The sequence below is a fragment of the Rhinoraja longicauda genome, chromosome 14 (assembly GCF_053455715.1).
Source record: "Rhinoraja longicauda isolate Sanriku21f chromosome 14, sRhiLon1.1, whole genome shotgun sequence".
NCBI lineage: Eukaryota > Metazoa > Chordata > Chondrichthyes > Rajiformes > Arhynchobatidae > Rhinoraja > Rhinoraja longicauda.
The window spans coordinates 7,178,626-7,200,327 of NC_135966.1; the positions used below are offsets into that span (position 1 = coordinate 7,178,626).

The 21,702-nt window shown below is 44.9% G+C and overlaps 1 protein-coding gene across 1 annotated transcript in view; it reads left to right on the forward strand.

Moving 5' to 3' along the window:
* Positions 1-8,746, forward strand: part of LOC144599813 (organic cation/carnitine transporter 2-like) — a 45,490-nt gene extending 36,744 nt beyond the window's left edge. Inside the window, exons 7-10 of the mRNA XM_078411060.1 lie at positions 2,156-2,370; positions 3,834-4,016; positions 6,468-6,603; positions 8,671-8,746. Of these exons, the coding sequence (XP_078267186.1) occupies positions 2,156-2,370; positions 3,834-4,016; positions 6,468-6,603; positions 8,671-8,746 (610 nt within the window). The remainder of the gene's footprint in view (positions 1-2,155; positions 2,371-3,833; positions 4,017-6,467; positions 6,604-8,670) is intronic.
* Positions 8,747-21,702: the final 12,956 nt, after the last annotated feature.

Below are 21,702 nucleotides of genomic sequence, written 5' to 3' on the forward strand. Positions count from 1 at the left end.
GGACATCTTCGGCCCAGCCATCTCCCCTACGCACAGGGTTTCCAAAGATGAGGATGGTGGGTGTGAAGTGCAGCCAGAAGGCAAGGAGCAGCCCTTTTAGATATTGGAACAGGGGCTGCAACCTCACACATTCTATGTACTCGTGGAACACAGATTCTTCCAGCCCGCAAATGTGGCAGGCGGCTGGCGAGTCTGTGAACCGCGAGAGAAACAGGTTGCAAGGGACACCTCGGTGCAGTAACCTTCACCCCGGGCCCCCGATGTAGAGGGGCAGAATCCCTGTGTAGAAGGACCCCCGAAAAGGAATTGGTGAGGTGAAGGGCCTGTTTCCAAGCTGTATCTCTAAACTGGTAACTCAAATTTCACTGTACCTTAATTGGTACATGTGACAATAAACTGACCTTGAAACCTTGAAACTAAACTAAACTAAACTAAAGTAATCTCTACATATTTTCCACTGACTGGATTTTAATTATTTGGTTTAATTTAGAAATACTGCATGTAAAAAGGCCCTTCCGCCCACCAAATCCATGCTGAGTTCTATATTATCCAATTTCTCATCCACTCCCTACATACTGGGGGCAATATCCACAGGCCAATTAACCTACAAACCATATTCTGTGCGGGGACCTCTGATGTTGTGATGTATATAAATAACCTGGATGTAAATGTAGATGGGTTGGTGAGTAATTTTACCGGTGACACCAAAATTGGAGAAGTTGCAGACAGTGAGGAAGGAAGTCAGAGATATAATGGATATAGATCATCTGCAGAAATTGGAAGAGAAATGGCAGTTGAAGTTTAGCCAGAGAGACTGCAAGGTGGTGCATTTGTGAGGTTGAGAGAAAGACAAAAGTATACAGTTAATAACAAGACCCCTAATAACATTCATATACAGAGGGAACCTAGAGTCCATTCATAGCTCAGTGTAGATGGCAGCACAAGTGGACAGGGTGGTAAAGATGGCGAATGGTACGCTTGCCTTCATTGTGAGGGACTTTGAGTGTAAGAGTCAGGAAGTCATGAGAGAACTCTATAGGACTTTGGTTGGGCCGCATTTGGAGTATTGCGTACAGTTCTGGTCGCCCCATTGCATGAAACGTGGAGGCTTTGGAAAGGGTGCAGAGGAGGTTTACCAGAATGCTGCCTGGATTCAGCTAGAGGGAGAGGTTGGATAGACTTGCATTGTTTTGTCTGGAACGTTGGAGGTTAAGGGGAGACTTGATGGAAGTATATAAAATTATGCGAGGTATAGAAAGGGTAGACAGTTAGAACCTTTTTTCCAGGATGGAAATGTCCACACTGGAGGGCACAGCTACAAGGTGAGAGGGAGAAGGTTTAATGGGGATGTGTCAGGCGAGTTTTTCCACAGAGAGCAGTGGGGGCCTGGAACACATTGCCTGGGGTGGTGGTGGAGGCAGATACGATAGTGGTATTTAAGAAGCATTTAAATAGGCATATGGAAGTGCAGGGAATAAAAGGATATGGATCACACACAGTAGGTGAGATCAGTTTATCTTGGCATCACATTCGGCACAAACATTGTGGGCTGAAGGGCCTGTTCCTGTGCTGTACTGTTCTATATTAAAACAAGGCTGCAAAGGCTACACATGTTACAGGTTCTACAAACGACATTAAATCAAATTGATCAATCTGTCTTCATCAGTCTGAAGAAGGGTCTCGACCCGAAATGTCACCTCATTCCTTCTTTCCTGAGATGCTGCCTGACCTGCTGAGTTACTCCAGCATTTTGTGAATAAATACCTTCGATTTGTACCAGCATCTGCAGTTATCTTCTTAAATCAAATGGAAGAACAAATCCAAGAAAAGAGACCAAAGATTGACACAAAGACTGAAGTAACTCAGCGGGTCAGACAGCATCTCTGGAGAAAAGGAATAGGTGACGATTCAGGATGAGACTGTTCCTCAGACTGAGGGTCAAGGGAAGGGGAAACGAGAGATATATATACGGTGATATAGAGAGATATGAATGAAAGATATGCAAAAAAGTAACGACGATAAAGGAAACATTGTTGGCTGTGGGCTAGGTGAAAATGAGTTAGAGAATGAGACTCAACAAGACAACAAAAAGAGGCTGGGAGAACATTAAAAACAAAAGTGTTTGACAAGAAGTATTTTGCCTTTTATTTTGCAGGATGATTATATCAATTGGATACTTTGGTCTGTCTCTGAACGTCCCCAATCTCCATGGCAACGACTATCTGAATTGTTTCCTCCTTGGTGCCATTGAGATTCCAGGTTATATCGCAGCCATGTTTCTCCTCCGGAAGTTTCCACGCAGACTCAGCCATTCAGGCATTCTTGTTCTGAGTGGAGGTGTTCTGCTCTTCATGAACCTCATACCATCAAGTAAATTTTACACTGATTCTACAGTGATCCTAGTGTGACAACCGCGAACAAGCCTTTAGACATCAGACTGCACTTGACTTTAGAGATACAGCGTGGAAACAGGTCCTACGGCCCACCGAGTCCGTGCCGACCAGCGATCACCCCGTACACTAACACTATCTTACACACTAGGGACAATTTACAGTTTTATAAAAGCCTATAAACCTGTACGCCTTTGGAGTGTGGGAGGAAACCAGAGCATTCAGAGAAAACTCACACGGTCACAAGGAGGACTGCCACATTAAATCTTTCCTGTATAGATTTATGGACTCAATACCACCTCCACGACACCAACATGATAGTGTCTGAAGGAGGGTCCTGACCTGAAACGTCACCTATCCATATTCTCCAAAGATCCTGCCTGACCCACTGAGGTACTCCAGCACATTGTTTCTCCAGTACTGTACTCCACACTGTACTCCAGTACAGTATTTGTTGGCTTTTTAGTATTAAAGATAGACACAAAGTGCAAGAGTAACTCACTGGGTCAGGCAGCATCTCAGGAGAACATAATATTTCAGTTTTGTTTAGGTTAGTTCAGTTTAGTTTTGTTTAGTTTTGTTCAGTTTTGACAAACAGTGCAGAAATTGGCCTTTTGGCCCACTGAGACTGTGCGAACCAGTAATCCTCGCACATTAACACTATCCTACACAAATTAGTGACCATTTTACAATTTTACCAAGCCAATGAACCTACAAATCTATATGTCTTTGGAGTGTGGGAGGAAACCGGAGCTCCCAGAGAACACCCCACACAAGCCACAGGGAGAACGTACAAACTACATACAGACAGCACCCATGGCCAGGATTGGATCCGGGTCTCTGGCGCTGTAAGGCAGCAACTCTACCGCTAGGTATTTATTCACAAAATGCTGGAGTAACTCAGCAGGTCAGGCAGCATCTCAGGAGAGAAGGAATGGGTGACGTTTCGGGTCGAGACCCTTCTTCAGTCTGAAGAAGGGTCTAGAGGAGAAAAGACACAAAAGTTTACCAATGTTTACTCTTTGGAGCTAACATGATTGGAGCTAACATGTACATGCAACCGGAGCAGGCAAGATAACGCCCAACCCAGGCGACTATTAGCATGCTAACCACAGAAGCAGATCTACAATCACATGTTCCACTCGCTCCACACTCCTAAATCTCTGCCTACAGCAACATTTCTTATATTAACTATGATCTCCTTAAACTCCTCCACATTATTCCCTTATCATGTATCTATACACTGTAAATAGCTCGATTGTAATCATGTATTGTCTTTCCACTGACTGGTTAGCACACAACAAAAGCTTTTCATTGCACCTAGTGACGTTAAACTAAACTGAACTGGGGAAAACTAAGCTTTGTGTTGCGTTTGTGACAGATCCACACAGCTTGCCAGTTGCAGACCGACAGCATTAATGCAGCTCTTCCTGCTTTTTCTAGATGTTTCAATACTTTCTACAGTGCTGGTGTTAATTGGAAAACTGGGAAACACATGTGCTTTTACCATGGTTTATGTCTACACTTCCGAACTGTATTCAACCCCGATGAGAAACACAGGTGTTGGAATGTGTTCAATGGCTTCCAGAGGTGGTAGCATTATTTCTCCTTACATTGTTTTACTTGGTAAGGAAACAATGACACCTCTTGAATTTTTTTTAAAATACAGAGATACAGCACGGAAACAGGCCCTTCAACCAACCGAGTCCACACTGACCAGCGATACCCATACACTAACACTATCCTACACACACTAGGGGCAATTTACAATTTTACTTAAACCAATTAACCTACAAACCTTTACGTCTTTGGAGTGTGGGAGCAAATCAAATATCTCAGAGAGGACCCTCGCAGGTCACGGCGAGAACATACAAACTCCATAAAGATAGCACCCGTAGTCAGGATTTAACCCAGGTCTCTGGCACTGTGAGGCAGCAACTCTACCACTGTGCCACCATATTCTTGTCGAATATAAGGATTTTTAACACTATCCCGACATAGGTCACAGGTAGATAAGGTAGTAAAGAAAGCTGAGTTCTCTAACTTCAAGTATCCCTTGCTTTCCCTCTCTCTACGTCCATCCCCCACCCCAATTCTCTGTCCAGTTTCACTGTCCTGAATAATTTTATTGATTGTACGCCTCCTTGTCACCTTGCCCTCAGTAAGCAATGAACCATTCTACATTTCCTTTTCATCGTCTGCTTTGACCTGTAATTTTCACACATTACCCCTCCATATCTCTGTGTCTCCCTCTCCCTTGACTCTCAGTCTGAAGAAGGGTCTTGACCCGAAATGTCACCCATTCCTTCTCTACGGAGATACTGCAAGTCCCGCTGAGTTACTCTAGCATTTTGTGCCTATCTTCGGTGTAAACCAACATCTGCAGTTCCTTCCTACAAATGAAGGAAGGTTCATTGGTCTTCATAAGTCACGATACTGAGTGTAGAAGTTGGGATGTTATGTTACAGTTGTACAAGACATTGCGACGCTGTATTGGAGTATTGTGTGCAGATTTGATCACCCTCTTATCGGAAGAATGTTACTAAGCTGGAAAGAGTGCAGTGAGCATGTTGCCAATACATGAGGGCCAGAGCTATTCGGAAAGATTGTGCAGGCTACGACTTTATTCCTTGGAGCACAGCAGGCTGAGGGGTGATCTTATGGACGTGTATAGTTATTTGTTTTGCATGCTATGCAATCAAATCAGCTAAACCATACATACATGCATACATATATACATACATACATACATACTACATACAATCAGTTCAAAACAAGAGATAGAGCAAAGGGAAAGATACAGTGTGCAAAATATAATCCTCAGCCTCATAGCATATCAGTTCCTTCCACAAAAGTCCAATGTCCTCAATGGGAAACAGGTGAATGGGACAGTACCCTAGGTTATGGAATATATAATTGTTAGTGGTGATGTGAGCTGTTGAAACTATTTTGGAGTTGAAATATGCAATGATATTTGTTCGTATCTCAGTACTTGAGTATGTATTAAAGGAGAGGGTGACAGATTCTGAACACATACTCCCACATTATTTGAAATTAAGAACAAGAAGAAGGCAATGATGCATTTGATTAACATAATGAAAGCAAAACAACCCATATCAGTTTGTCAATGTTCTAGCCAACTGCAACGTTGAAGTAAGAAAGATTTAGTCTTTAATTTCCCAGTAATAATTTCCCAATTATCCCATAATATTGGGTGGTGTTATATTGTGCTCATGAAAATTACAATGTAACAAATAAATTCTAGTCCAGTTTTGGAGCAAATGGAAAGGCCGTGCGGAGTTGGTGTTCAAAGTAACGAACGATTTATTAAAACTGGTGCACACCAGGAGACCAGTCAAGGCTGATCTCCTGAGCACAACTTCAGTACAGCTTTTATATTCTCAGCTGAACAGATCACACAGAAACTTGGTTAACAGCAAAACTAGGTCTTGATTACAGAATGGAAGTTACAGAAAGGCTTAATGCGGTAACAAACAAGGTCTTAATGACAAATAAAAATGATTATCCACAAGCCTAACTTAGTTGACAGTAGATCCTATTTTCTGTTACAACGATGGGTGCCCGCTATAATATCATTCATGACGTTCTGGAAACTTGGGTGTCGCCACTGCTGCATTCCATGTCTCTACTTTTAGGCTTTATCAATGGTTCCCTGTCACCAAATTAGCACAATCCACATCCCTATTTACTAGTTATTAGCCATCACTAATCTTTCCCCTGCAACATACAGTCTCAAGCAGATGATCAATCATGTATTGTCTTTCCGCTGACTGGTTCGTACGCAACAAAAGCTTTTCACTGTACCTCGATACACATGACAGTAAACTAAACTCAAACTCAAAAAATGTTTCCCATCTTCTCACCAAGAAGGGATATCACTGTAACCAGATCAGGAACAATGAAAATAACCTACACCTGAAATTGGAAATGACTTGAATATACATTTTGTGAAGTACATTTGAATTCACATTGGCATCTGTTGCATAAAGTACTTCGGCTTTTTATATCGATTTGTTGATTCTCACTTGTAGGTAAATGTATGCTTTCTTTTCACAGGTATTTATCAAGAGAACCTGCCATTTATTGTGATGGGGGTGTTGATGGTGTTCTCAGCAATAGTGGTTTTGTTTCTGCCAGAAACGTTCAATATTCCTCTTCCAGACACCATTGACCAAATGCAAATAGTTAAATGGTAAGTCAATGTGGTCTTTTTCATTCTGTCCCTTTCTGAAAAGAAACTTCTACCATAAATGACAGTTGCTGTGGTGTAGTGTCTCAAGTTTGTTTATGGGAGGACTGTATTCCAGGTTGACATACTGGACTAGTTTCATTTGCTTGCATTTAGCCCATAGTCATCAAACCCTTTCCTATCCTATCTGTAATGTATCTGCTTTCATCAGTATTGAATGTTATAACAGATGAGGCAGGTACTATCACAGCGTTTAAGAAACATTTGGACAGGTACATGGAAAGTGTGGAAACTGGCCCTTTGGCTGAACTTGCCCACCTCAACCAATATGTCCCATCTCTGCCTCAGAAGGCAGTGGAGGCCAATTCTCTGAATGCATTCAAGAGAGAGCTAGATAGAGCTCTTAAGGATAGCGGAGTCAGGGGGTACGGGGAGAAGGCAGGAACGGGGTACATTGAGAAAGATCAGCCATAATCACATTGAATGGCGGTGCTGGCTCGAAACGCCAAATTCCTGCACCTATTGTCTATTGTCTATTGTCTATCTACACGAGCCCCACCTTCTTGCATTTGGCCCATGTCCCTCTAAATCTGTCCTATCCAATTTCCGAAGACAGGCACAAAATCTGGAGTAACTCAGTGGGTCAGGCAGCATCTCTGAAGAAAAGGAATAGTTGAAGTTTTGGGTCAAGACACTTTTTCAGACTTCTTCAGGAACGGCAGGTTTCCAAGCTGTATGACACTATGACTATCTCTGACTATACCTAAACAACATAGAAAACATAGAAACCAGAGAGTCTCATTATTTGCTTGTTTAACTTTTTTTAGTTATTTGATTGCATAATTCTCTCAAGTAATGCACAGGGTGGTTTGGCAAAAACCTGCATGCAGCGACCCCACATGCTTGCAATCTGTGTCACAACAATGCATTGTTGCAAACACACAGCCCATGATGATAAACTCTGGAACTAATAATAATAATAATAATATTCATTTATTGTCATTGCAACGAGTACAACGAAATTAAAAAAATAGCCAATCCTGACGGTGCGTACAAACATATATGCAATAAATGCAAAAACAAATAAATACATAAATACAATTAAATACAATTATATTAAGTACAAGATTTTTTAACGGTGTTGCCTAGTGCAAAGGTAGTGTTCAGTTCTCGTATGGCCCTGGGGTAAAAACTGTTCTTAAGTCTGTTTGTTCGGGATTTGATCGACCTGAAACGTCGACCAGAGGGCAGATGAACAAACAGACGGTGGCCGGGGTGGGATGGATCTTTTATTATTTTGCCTGCTCTACTGAGGCAGCGTAGGCTGAACAGGTGCTCCAGGGAGGGCAGTGAGCAGCCGATGATCTTTTGGGCCGTCGTGATGACCCTCTGAAGGGCCTTCCTGTCCTTTTCTGAGCAGCTGGCATACCATGTGGTTATACAGTGTGCCAGCACACTCTCAATGGAGCAGCGATAGAAGGACAACATGAGCTTCTCCTGCAGGTTGGTTTTCCTGAGGATCCTCAGGAAGTGGAGTCTCTGCTGTGCCTTCTTTACTGTGGTGATGGTGTTGGTAGACCAGGTAAGATCCTCTGCGATGTGCGTACCCAGGAACCTGAAAGCTGGTACCCTTTCCACACAGACCTCATTGATGTAGAGTGGGTCGTAATCTCCACTGGTTTTTCTAAAGTCAATTATAAGTTCCTTTGTTTTGGAGGAGTTCAGGACCAGATTGTTCACTGAACACCATGCTGCCAGCCTTTGGATTTCATCCCTATAGGCTGTCTCATCTCCTTCTGAGATGAGTCCAACCACAGTCGTGTCATCCGCGAACTTGATGATGGTGTTGGTGGGATGGGTGGGGGCGCAGTCGTGAGTGTAGAGGGAGTAAAGGATGGGGCTCAACACACAGCCCTGTGGTGAGCCGGTGCTCAGTGTAATGGTGGAGGAGAGGTGAGCTTTGTTGAATTAAAACTAACCTGACTTGAAATAAATTATACATTTGGACAGTGTTGCAAGAAAAATTTAGGTATATGTCTATGGTTCATGACTTATTTTGTTCAAATACAGGTGCAAAGGTTCTTACTCCGATTCAACTCAAGCCAGAGTAAACAATGTGGTGATTATCAAAGAGGAAATGCTTTGAGCACAGATCTTCACCAGCAGCCAAAGAACTGAAGAATTTATTGCCATTTGGGTCAGACTCCAACTCTTCAGGAGTGGTAACTGCACAAGTAGCAACTTCTTCCGTTATGATTGAAAATGAAACTGAGATACCTGGTGATCACAGTGAAATGATCAGATCTTCTGCCTAGAATAGGATTTGATGATTCTTCCAAAGTTTCACAAAACCAAATTACTCTAAGACATTATTTTTAAAAAGACATGAACATTTTATGGCTTCCTTGCATACTTTATATTCCTCAGATATTTTCCTCTTTGTAGAGCAATTTATTAAATGCTATGAACCAACCCTTGACATCTACCCAGTGTGATGCTTTCCTCCAGTCAATGCTTTCTGTGATCAACTCTTATTTCTGTTCCATTCCTCCTGTTTTGGTTCAAACTCCTCTTCTGCTTTAAAGTTCGAAGCAGGTCATTATATTGGGTGCCTTCTTTCAATTATCCATTATTGAATGTGGATCTTGTTAGCTTTAGACCGTAGAAGTACAGCACAGAAACAGGCCCTTCAGCCCACAATCATGACAAACATGATACCAAGTTAAACTAATCTCTGCCTGCACGTGATCCATAACCCTCCATTCGTTGCATATGTATGTGCCTATCTAAAAACCTCTTAAATACCACTATCCTTTCTGCCTCCACAACTCCCCTCAGCAGTGCATTCCAGGCACCCACCACTCTCTCTGTAAAATAAAACTTGCCCCGCACATTTCCTTTAAAGTTTGCCTCTCTCATCCCTCTCATCTAGACTGATATTTCCACCCTCGAAAAAAAGATCCTGAATGCTACTCTATCTCTACCTCTCAGAACATTATATACTTTGGTCAGGTTTCCCCTCGATCTTTCATGTTACAGAGAAAACAATCCAAGTTGTCAAATCTCTCTTCATAGCTAATGCCCCCTAAACCAGGCAGCATTCTGGTAAATCTCTTCTGCACCCGTGACCACGTGGTTTTCTCCGGGTGCTCCGGTTTCCTCCCACACTCCAAAGACGTAGAGGCTTGTAGGTTAATTGGCGTTGGTAACAAATTGTCCCTAGTGTGTGCAGGATAGTGTTAGTGTACTGGGGGATCGCTGGTCAGCGTTTAGAGATAGTTTAGAGATACAGCACGGAATCAGACCCTTCAGCCCACCGAGTCCGCGCCGACCTGCAATCCCTGCAAATTAACACTATCCTCCACACATTATCGACAATTTTACATTTCGACCAAGCCAATTAGCCTGCAAACCTGTACGTCTTTGGATTGTGAGAGGAAACCTAAGATCTCGGAGAAAACCAACGCAGGTCATGCTGAGAATGTACAAACACCAGACAGACAGCACTTGTAGTCAGGATCAAACCCGGGTCTCTGGCGCCATAAGGCAGTAGCTCTATCGCTACATCACAGTGCCACCCTTTACGTTCTGTTTTAAAAGAAATCTACTATTGTTGCACTGCAATTGTTGCCCCTTGTACTTATATATAATTGTGTTGACTCTACTAAATTGTGTGCAAGGCAAAGAATTTCACTGTGTGTAGGTACAAGTTGCACTAAATTACCATTAACTGTTGAATATCAGAACACAACTTGTGAAGGTACAAGGGATCTCATACCTGTCTTTTCATCTCTGGCCTTTGTCCAATCATCTGCCTATCAACCTCTCTCCCCCTCATGTATATCTACCTTTCACTTGCCAGGCATTGTCCTGCCCCTCCTCTCTTCTAGCCTTTTCCCTCCCCATCCCCACCACCCCCTCCCCACCTCTCTCCCCACCACAATCATTTGAAGAAGTGTCCCTACCCGAAACGTCACCTACCAATGATTTTCAGAGATGCTGTCTGACCGGCTGAAATACTCAAGCATTTTGTGTCTATTCCTTGGTAAACCAGAATCTGCAGTTCCTTTTTTCCACTTTCTATTCTGGAGAATCTCAGAAGTGTCAGGCAGCATCTGGGGAGGGAAATGGACAGGCAACGTTTGGTGTGGGGACCTTGTCGGGAGAGATCTGGCAGATGGAGATGAGGGGAAGGAGTGGGACAAGAATGGAGAGCACAAAGTGCAGGAGTAACTCAGTGGGTCAGGCAGCTTTTCTGGAGAACATGGATAGACGACGTTTCGGGACACATCTTCAGACTATTTGCAGTAGTGGGAAGAAAGCTGGAAGTTTTATAGTTGTGTTCTTTCTCTTGACTCCACGTGGAATTCAGTAATGGAGCAGGTTTGTGGAAATGCTCAGGTTTACACCAGCACTTTATGTTTTTTTGTAAACCAGCATCTGCAGTTTCTTGTTTCACCTGCTGATTAAGCCTCTTTTCCAAAGTACTGCCTGAGCATTGCTTCCTCTACAACTTTGGGAAATTCTTTGTTCATTCTGAAGACTTTGTACTGTGGAATATTGATGTCACAGATCCACACATCTCGTAGCCTTAAGTTACATCTGTTCCTCTGACTTGTTTTTTTAGATCCCGTACGCAATGTCTTTGTGTGTGGCTTAAATTGGTAACCAGTCCCTTTTGCCTCGTGCTCAATCCATTTGCTCATCAGTTGTTACATGAAGTTGCACAGATGGGACACAATTTTAAGAATGGAGAAGAAAGTAAGGTTATGTAAAATCGGGACCGGTGTGTGAGAGGAGGGGAGGTGAATACCGAATGAAAGGGGTTGTATTTGAATGCACGTAGTATAAGAAACAAAGTGGATGAACCAGTAGCGCATTAGCAATTGGTAAGTATGATGTTGTGGGAATTACAGAGATGTGGCTGCAAGAGGATTGGAGCAGGGAGCTGAATATTCAAAGTTATACATTCTATCAGAAAGATAGACAGGTGGGCAGAGGGGGTGGGGTCACACTGTTGGTAAGGAATGAAATTCAGTCCTTAGTGAGGGGTGACATAGGATCAGAAGATGTGGAGTCATTGTGGGTAGAGCTGAGAAATTGTAAGGGTAAAAGACCCCAATAGGAGTTATTTACAGGCCCCAAACAGATATAGGGTAAAAGTTACATCAGGAGATACAATTGGCATGTATGCAAGGCAATGCTACGGTGGTCATGGGAGATTTCAATAGGCAGGTCTATTGGGAAAATCAGGTTGGTGCTGGACCCTAAGAAAGGGAATTTGTGGAATGCCTCCGAGATGGATTCTTAGTGCAGCTTGTAGTGGAGCCTACCAGGGAAAAGGCAATTCTGGATTTAGTGTTGTGTAATGAAGCGGATTTGATAAGGGAACTCAAGGAAAAGGAACCACTAGCAGGTAGGGACATGATGAGATTTAACCTGAAATTTGAGAGTGGGAAGGTGATATCGGAAATGTGTCTGTAATGCAAAGGGGACTACAGAGGCATGAGGGAGGAGCTGGCCAAAGTTGACTGGAAAGGGACCCGAGCAGGGATGGCGGTGGAACAGCAATCGCAGGAATTTCTGGGAATAATTAGGAAGATGCAGGATCTTTTCATTCCAAAGAGGAAGAAAAATTCTAGGGGGAGAATGGGGCAACCACGGCTGACAAGGGAAGTCAAGGACAACATAAAATTAAAAGAGAAGGCCTATAACATTGCAAAGATTAGTGGGAAGCCAGAGATTTGGGAAGATTTTAAAGAACAACAGAAGGTAACTAAATAGGCAATACGGGATGAAAAAGATGAAATATCACCACCGGGGGGCCGCACGATGGCTGCCTTGCCTACAGTCTGTCTGTCCTTTTTGAACTTTTTTTGTTATTTTTAGTGTGTTTTAAAAGTTTGTGTGAATGTTCTCTGGTTTGTTTTATGTGTGGGGTGGGGGAGGGGGTCGAGGGAAACTTTTTTTTCAATCTCTTACCTTGCCGAAGATGCGATTGTTTTCCGGATTGTATCTCCGGTCGCTCTGTGGCCTAACATCGTGGAGCTGGAGGTCTTGCCTGGGACTGACCTTGAGCCCCCGCGGGGCCGTGGACTTAACATCTGAGCCAATTCCTTGCCTGGGATCGATGCTCCAACGCGGCCGGCAGACTTAACATCAAGGAGCTCGCAGTCTCGGGTTGAGACCGGTTGGGAGCTCCAAGCTGTAAGAGGTTGCCTGACGAATCTGCTGGAACTCTTTGAAGAAGTAAATAACAGAACAAACAAAGGACGTAGACATAGAAAATAAGTGCAGGAGGAGGCCATTTTGCCCTTCGAGCCAGCACCGCCATTCATTCTGATCATGACTGATCATTCACAATCAGTAACCTGTGCCCGACTTCTCCCCATATCCCTTAATTCCACAAGCCCCCAGAGCTCTATCCAACTCTCTCTTAAATTCATCCAGTGATTTGGCCTCTGCTGCCCTCTGTGGCAGAGAATTCAACAAATTCACAACACTCTGGGTCAAAAAGTTCCTTCTCACCTCAGTTTTAAATGGCCTCCCCTTTATTCTAAGACTGTGGCCCCTGGTTCTGGACTCGCCCAACATTGGGAACATTTTTCCTGCATCTAGCTTGTCCTGTCCTTTTATAATTTTATATATCTCTATAAGATCACCTCTCATCCTTCTAAACTCCAGTGAATACAAGCCTAGTCTTTTCAATCTTTCCTCAGTGACTAGCGGAGTTCCACAGGGGTCGTTGCTGGGGTCATTACTCTTCACGTTGTATATTAATGATTTGGATGAGGGGATTGAAGGCTTCGTGGCCAAGTTTGCAGATGATACGAAAATAGGTGGAAGGGCAGGAAGTGCAGAGAAAGCAGGGACTCTGCAAAAGGACCTGGATAGGTTGGGAGAAAGGGCAGAGAAGTGGCAGATGGAATATAATGTAGTAAAGTGTGGAGTCATGCATTTTGGTAGGAATAAAGGCGCAGACTATTTTCTAAATGGGGGAGAATCCAAAAATCAGAAGTGCAAAGGGACTTAGGAGTGGTTTTCCAAAAAGTTAATCTGCAAGTTGAATTGGTCGGAAAGGAGGTAAACGCAGTTTATTTCAAAAGGGCTTGAATACAGAAACAGGGATGTAATGCTGAGGCTCTATGAGGCGCTGGTCAGGCCACATTTGGAATATTGTGAGCAATATTGGGCACCATATAGGAGGAAGGATGAAGTCCAGAGGAGGTTTACAAGAATGATCCCAGGAATGAGTGTGTTAACTTAAGATGAGCGTTTGACGGCACTGGGCCTGTACTCACTGGCATTTAGAAGAATGAGGGGGGACCTCAATGAAACATAGCGAATAGTGAAAGGCTTGGATAGGGTGGATGTGGAGAGGATGTTTCCACCAGTGGGAGAATCTAAGACTAGAGGTCATGGCCTCAGAATCAAAGGATGTTCTTTTAGGAAGGATATGAGAAGGAATTTGTTTAGTCAGAGGGTGGTGAATCTGTGGAATTCTTTGCCACAGAAGGCTGTGGAGGCCGTCAATGGATATTTTTAAGGCAGAGGGAGATAGATTATTGATTAGTATGGGTGTCAGGGATTATGGGGAGAAGGCTGGAGAATGGGGCCAGGAGGGAGAGATAGATCAGCCATGATTGAATGGTGATGACTTGATGTGCCGTCTGGCCCAATTCTGCTACGATTACTTATGACCTTAACTACATATCCTTCATGCTCAAACCTGGCAGATTGTGCGTTCTCCCCTGACCTGCATGGGTTTTCTCCAAGATCTTCGGTTTCCTCCCACACTTCAAAGACGTACAGGTTTGTAGGTTAATTGGCTTGGTATAAATGAAAATTGTCCCCAGTGTGCCGGGTAGTGTTAATGTGCAGTGCGGACTCGTTGGGCCGAAGGGCCAGTTTCCGCGCCTTCTCTCCAAACTAAACTAAACATTATGCTTCCTCGGCAAGGCCACCAACATAATCGAGGTCGAGTCATACCCCAGTCACTCCCTCTTCGTTCCACTCCCATCAGGCAAGAGGTACAGAAATTTGAAAACACACAACTCCAGATTCAGGGACAGTTTCTTCACAGCTGTTATCAGGTAACTGACCAGTCCTCTCTCCAGCTAGAGAGCAGTCCTGCCCTCACACTACCTCAATTGAGACCTTGAAAGTAATCGTGTAATCATGTGTTTAATCTTTTTGCTGAGTGGATAGCACGCAACAAAAAGGCTTTTCACTGTACCTCGGTACACTTGACAAAAATAAGCTAAACAATACTTAATAAACTAAACTAAATAGTCTGACGAAGCATCTCGACCCAAATCGTCGCCTATTGATGTCCCCCACAGATGCTGAGTTACTCCAGCGTTTGTGTTCTTGGCAAGATTCCCGCATCTGCAGTTCCTTGTGCCTCCACCAAACTTACAATTGTTTCTGGTTTATTTAGATATTTCAGGACTCACCACAGTGCTGGTGATGAGTGGGAAACTCTCCACCACGTGTGGCTTTGCCATGGTTTATGTCTACACGGCTGAGCTGTACCCGATGGCAGTAAGGAACATGTGTGTCGGAGTAAGTTCAATGGCCAGCCGGCTGGGCAGCATCATCCCGCCTTACATCTTCTATCTGGGTACGATCATTGTTTGACTCTATGTTCAGGTCCACCACCAACTTCCTGGCACCCTTGGTTCCAGAGCTTTGCCGTATGATCAATTTTGCGAGGCCAACAGAGGTCACGGCATCGGGGACCAAGATACCGGCCCGCAAAGTCGGCCGTGGAAGTCGGGTATGGGAACGGATCTGCCGGCTCCGGCCGGGCCGGAGTTCCAGAGCCCCGGCCGCAGGGGGCAAATTCGACCTGCCGATCAGCCGCAGAAGTCCCGATGAGGTGGGATCGGCTGCCTCACCCGGCCTGGGCGCCACATTTTTGGGGGGAATTCCAGGGGGATGTCAAGTGTGCTCTCACGATTTTGTCCGGATTAAAGGGGGCGCCGGATCACCAGTTGATGGGAAATCGGTGGCGGAACTGTAGGTGTATCGTGCGGCACAGTGGCTTTTGGCACTTTGGCCTTCATCAGTCAGAGTATTGAGTATCGACGTCGGGAGGTCATGTTGTAGTTGTCTAAGGCGTTGGTGAGATCGCATTTAGAATATTGTATGACACCAAAACTGCAGATCCTGGTTTAAATTGAAAGTAGATTTAAAGCTGGGTCACGCCTAATGGCTGCAGCTCGCTGGCAGTCTGTTTGTCTTTTTTCCTTTTTTGTTTGTGTGTTGGTGTTGGGATGGTTTTTGTTTTCGTTTTTGGCTGTGTATGTGTGGGGGGTGTGGGGGAGTGGGGTGGGGTGGGATGGGGGGTGGTGGGGTGGGGTGGGGGAAACCTTTCTTTTTTTACGTCTCTTCCTCGGGGCGTGGCTCGGCCGCGGGGCCTTCCATCGCCCGTGGGGCCTTCCATCGCCGGCGCAGCTCGGCCGCTGGACTTAACATCGCCGGCGTGGCTCGGCCGCTGGACTTAACATCGCCGGCGTAGCTCGGCTGCGGGACCTAACATCGCCCGGTACGGCCGCGGGACGCGGGGGCTGTGCGGGTCGGTCGCCTCGGTAGGGGTCGAGCTGTCTGTCCGTGGGCATGGGGGAAGAGAGTGGAAGTTTTGTTGCCTTCCATCACAGAGAGGGGGTGTTTGGAGTCACTGTGATGGATGTTTGTGTTGGGGTCGTCTTTTTTGTTGTGTTCTGTAACTGCTGGAAATGTAATTTCGTTCGGTATCTCGGTATCGAATGACAATAAAGCTCTGCATTCTGTATTCTGTAGATAGTCGGGTCGAGACTCTTCTTCAGCCTGAAGAAGGGTCTCGTCCCGAAACGTCACCCATTCCTTCTCTCCTGAGATGCTGCCTGACCCCCTTTAGAATATTGTGTTCAGTTCTGGGCATCATGTTGTCAAGCTTGAAAGGGTTCAGAAAAGATTTACAACAATGTGGTCAGGACTAGAGTGTGTGAGCTATAGGGAGAGGTTGAGTAGGCTGGGTCTCTATTTCATGGAGCGCAGGAGGATGAGGGGAGATCTTATAGAGGTATATAAAATCATGAGAGGAAAGGATCGGCTAGATGCCTAGTCTTTTGCGCAGAGTAGGGGAATCGAGGAGCAGAGGACATAGGTGAAGGGGAAAAGATTTAATAGGAATCCGAGGGGCAATTTTTCACACAAAGGGTGGTTGGTATATGGAACAAGCTGCCATAGGAGGTAGTTGAGGCTGTGACTATCCCATCGTTTAAGCAACAGTTAGACAGGTACATGAATAGGACAGGTTTGGAGGGATGTGGACCAAGCACAGGGAAGTGGGACTAGTGTAGCTGGGACATTGTTGGCCGGTGTGGGCAAGTTGGGCCGAAGGGCCTGTTTACACATTGTATCAATCTATGACTCTATAAGTTCTAAGAATAGAATTAGGTCATTCGGCCCAACTAGTCAACTTTGCCATTCAATAATGGCTGATCTCTGCCTCCTAATCACATTTTCCTGCCTTCTCTCCATAACACTTGACACCCGTTCTAATCAAGAATTTGTCTATCTCTGGCTTAAAAAGATCCACTGATTTGGCCTGCACAGCCTCAGTTCTCAGGACTATGGATGTACGAGGGAGGAGCTGGCCAGAGTTGACTGGAAAGAGACCCTAGCGGGGAAGACAGTGGGACAGCAATGGCAGGTATTTCTGGGAATAATACAAAAGGTGCAGGATCAGTTCATCCCAAAGAGGAGGAAGGATTCTAAGGGGAGTAAGAGGCGACCGTGGCTGACAAGGGAAGTCAAGGACAGTATAAAAATAAAAGAGAAGAAGTATAACATAGCAAAGATGAGCGGGATGCCAGAGGATTGGGACTCTTTTAAAGAGCAACAAAAGATAACTAAAAAGGCAATACGGGGAGAAAAGATGAGGTACGAAGGGAAGCTAGCCAAGAATATAAAGGAGGATAGTAAAAGCTTCTTTAGGTATGTGAAGAGGAAAAAAATAGTAAAAGCAAATGTGGGTCCCTTGAAAACAGAAGCAGGTGAATTTATTATGGGGAACAATGAAATGGCAGACCAGTTGAACTGGTACTTTGGATCTGGCTTCACTAAGGAAGACATAAACAATCTCCCAGATGTTCTAGTGGCCCGAGATCAAAAGCAAAGATCACGTCTGGAGTATTGTGTGCAGTTTTGGTCTCCTAATTTGAGGAAGGACATCTATATACTAAAACTTAGAGCACATGGTATTGGAGGTAGGGTACTGACATGGATAGAAAATTGGTTGACAGACAGAAAGCAAAGCGTGGGGATAAATGGGTCCCGTTCAGAATGGCAGGCAGTAACTAGTGGGGTACCACAAGGCTCGGTGCTGGGACCACAGCTATTTACAATATACATTAATGACTTGGATGAAGAGATTAAAAGTACCATTAGCAAATTTGCAGATGATACAAAGCTGGGTGGTAGTGTGAACTGTGAGGAAGATGCTATGAGGTTGCAGGGTGACTTGGACAAGTTGTGTGAGTGGACGGATGCATGGCAGATGCAGTTTAATGTGGATAAGTGTGAGGTTATCCACTTTGGTGGTAAGAATAGGAAGGCAGAGTATTATCTGAATGGTGTCAAGTTAGGAAAAGGGGACGTACAACGAGATCTGGGTGTCCTAGTGCATCAGTCACTGAAAGGAAGCATGCAGGTACAGCAGGCAGTGAAGAAAGCCAATGGAATGTTGGCCTTCATAACAAGGGGAGTTGAGTATAGGAGCAAAGAGGTCCTTCTGCAGTTGTACAGGGCCCTAGTGAGACCGCACCTGGAGTACTGTGTGCAGTTTTGGTCTCCAAATTTGAGGAAGGATATTCTTGCTATTCAGGGCGTGCAGCATAGGTTTACTAGGTTAATTCCCGGAATAACGGGACTGTCATATGTTGAAAGACTGGAGCAACTAGGCTTGTATACACTGGAATTTAGAAGAATGAAAAGGGATCTTATCGAAACTTATAGGATTATTAAGGGGTTGGACACGTTAGAGGCAGGAAACATGTTCCCAATGTAGCGAGAGTCCAGAACAAGGGGCCACAGTTTAAGAATAAGGGGTAGGCCATTTAGAACTGAGATGAGGAAAAACTTTTTCAGTCAGAGAGTTGTAAATCTGTGGAATTCTCTGCCTCAGAAGGCAGTGGAGGCCAATTCTCTGAATGCATTCAAGAGAGAGCTAGATAGAGCTCTTAAGGATAGCAGAGTCAGGGGGTATGGGGAGAAGGCAGGAACGGGGTACTGATTGAGAATGGGGTACCAATTGAGAATGATCAGCCATGATCACATTGAATGGCGGTGCTGGCTCAAAGGGCTGAATGGCCTCCTCCTGTACCTAGAGTCCATTATAAAGGATGAGTTCACGGAGTACTGAGAAGTTCATAATAAAATAGGCCGGTCAGCATAATTTTGTAAAGGGAGATCTTGCCTGATGAATCTTCTGGAATTCTTTGAAGAAGTAAATAGGAGGACAGACAAAGGAGAGTCAGTGGACATTGTTTATGAAGATTTTCAGAAAGCCTTTGATGAGGTGCCACACATGAGGCTATCAAGGAAGATTGAGAGCCAATGGTATTAAAGGGCAGATACTAGCATGGGTAGCAGGTTGGCCGGACGGCAGAAGAAAAAGAGAGGCAATAAAGGGGGCTTTTTATGGTTGGCTGCCAGTGACTAGTGGAGTTCTGCAGGGGTCGGTGCTGGGGTCATTACTCTTCACGTTGTATATTAATAAGTTGGATGAGGGGATTGAAGGCTTTGTGGCCAAATTTGCGGATGATGCAAAAATAGGTGGAAGGGCAGGAAGTGCAGAGAAAGCAGGGACTCTGCAGAAGGTCTTGGACAGGTTGGAAGAATGGGCAGAGAAATGGCAGACGGAATAGAGTGTAGCAAAGTGTGGAGTCATGCATTTTGGTAGCAGGAATAAAGGCACAGACTAATTTCTAAATTGGGTGAGAATCCAGAAATCTGAGGTACAAAGGGACTTGGGAGTGCTGGTGCAAGATTCCCAAAAAGTTAATCTGCAAGTCAAATTGGTAGTAAAGAAAGCAAACGCAATGCTGCCATTTATTTCAAGAGGGCTAGAATACAAACACAGGGATGTAATGCTGAGGCTCTATACGGCGCTGGTCAGGCTGCATTTGGAGTATTGTGAGCAATGGAGAGAGTCCAAAGGAGATTTACAAGAATGATCCCAGGAATTAACTTATGATGAGCTTTTGACGGCACTGGGCCTGTACTCATTGGAATTTAGAAGAATGAGGGGGGACCTCAATGAAATGAACTGAATATTGAAAGGCTTGGATAAAGTGGGTGTGGAGAGGATGTTTCCACTAGTGGGAGAACCTTTGCCAGATGGAAATAAAAATCTAGATGTAATGGTGCACTCCTCATTCATTAAAATAATTCACTAGACTAAAAAAAATCCTTCTCATTTCCTTCCTAAAGGAACGTCCTTTAATCCTGAGGCTATGACCTCTACATTAGATGCATGTGTAAGTTAGAGGCATCTTTAAGGAAAATCGACCGGCGTTTTGAACAAGTGGTAGGATTGAGCAGTCGGATACATAGAAACCAATTTACCAGGTTTATGTAGAACACAAAGTGCTGGAGTAACTCAGCGCATCAGGCAGCATCTCTGGGGGACGTGGATAGAAGACGTTTTGTTTCGTGCCGGGACCCTTCTTTAGACTCTCCATCACAGCATGGTTTGGGATTCAATTCGTTAGAAATTGCAGAAAGTTGTGATTGCAGCCCAGACCATCACACAAACCGACCTCCCTTCCATTGACTCCATCCACACTTCACACTGCCTCGGAAAGGCCACCAGCATAATCAAGGACCAGTCTCACCCCGGTCACTCTCTCTTCTCCCCTCTCCCATCAGGCAAGCGGTGCAGAAATTTGAAAACACACACCTCCAGATTCAGGAATAGTTTCTTCCGAGCTGTTATCAGGCAAAGATGTCCTCTCTCCATCGAGAGAGCAGTCCTGCCCTCACATCTACCTCACTGGAGACATTCAAACTAGCACTAATTGGACTTTATCTTGCACTACACGTTGTACCTTTGTCCTGTATCTGAACACAGTGGATGGTTTGAGTGTAATCATGTATTTAATCTTTTTGCTGATTGGATAACACGCAACAAAATCGCTTTTTGACTGTACCTCACTCAGTATGCTTGACAATAATAAGCTAAACTAAACTAAACTTAGTAAACTAAACTAAATAATCTGGCGAAGCATCTCGACCCAAAACGTCGCCTATTTATGTTCCCCACAGATGCTGAGTTACTCCAGCGTTTGTGTTCTTGGCAAGATTCCGGCATCTGCAGTTACTTGTGTCTCCACCAAACTTACAATTGTTTCTGGTTTATTCAGATATTTCAGGACTCACCACAGTGCTGGTGATGAGTGGGAAACTCTCCACCACGTGTGGCTTTGCCATGGTTGATATCTACACGGCTGAGCTGTACCCGACGGCAGTAAGGAACATGGGTGTCGGAGTAAGTTCAATGGCCAGCCGGCTGGGCAGCATCATCCCACCTTACATCTTCTATCTGGGTACGATCATTGTTTGACTATGTTCAGGTCCACCACCAACTTCCTGGCACCCTTGGTTCCAGAGCTTTGCCGTATGATCCATTTTGCGGGGCCAACACAGGTCACGGCGTCGGGGGACCAAGATACCAATCGGCAAAGTCGGCCGTGGAAGTCGGCTATGGGAACGGATCTGCCGGCTCCGGCCGGGCCGGAGTTCCAGAGCCCCGGCCGCAGGGGGCAGATTCGACTCACCGATCGGCCGTGGAAATCTCGATGAGGTTGGGATCGGCTGTCTCACCCCGCTTGGGCGCCACATTTTCGGGGGCACTTCCAGGGGGGTTTCAAGTGCGCTCTCGTGATTTTGTCCTGGTTATAGGGGGCGCCGGTTCACCAGTTGATGGAAAATCGGTGATGGACCTGAATGTGCATCGTGCATTGGTAAAGCTGCTACCTTGTAGTACCAGACTTGAGTTCAATACTGACCTCAGATGCTGTCAATGCTGAGTTTGCATGTTCTCCCTGTGACCGC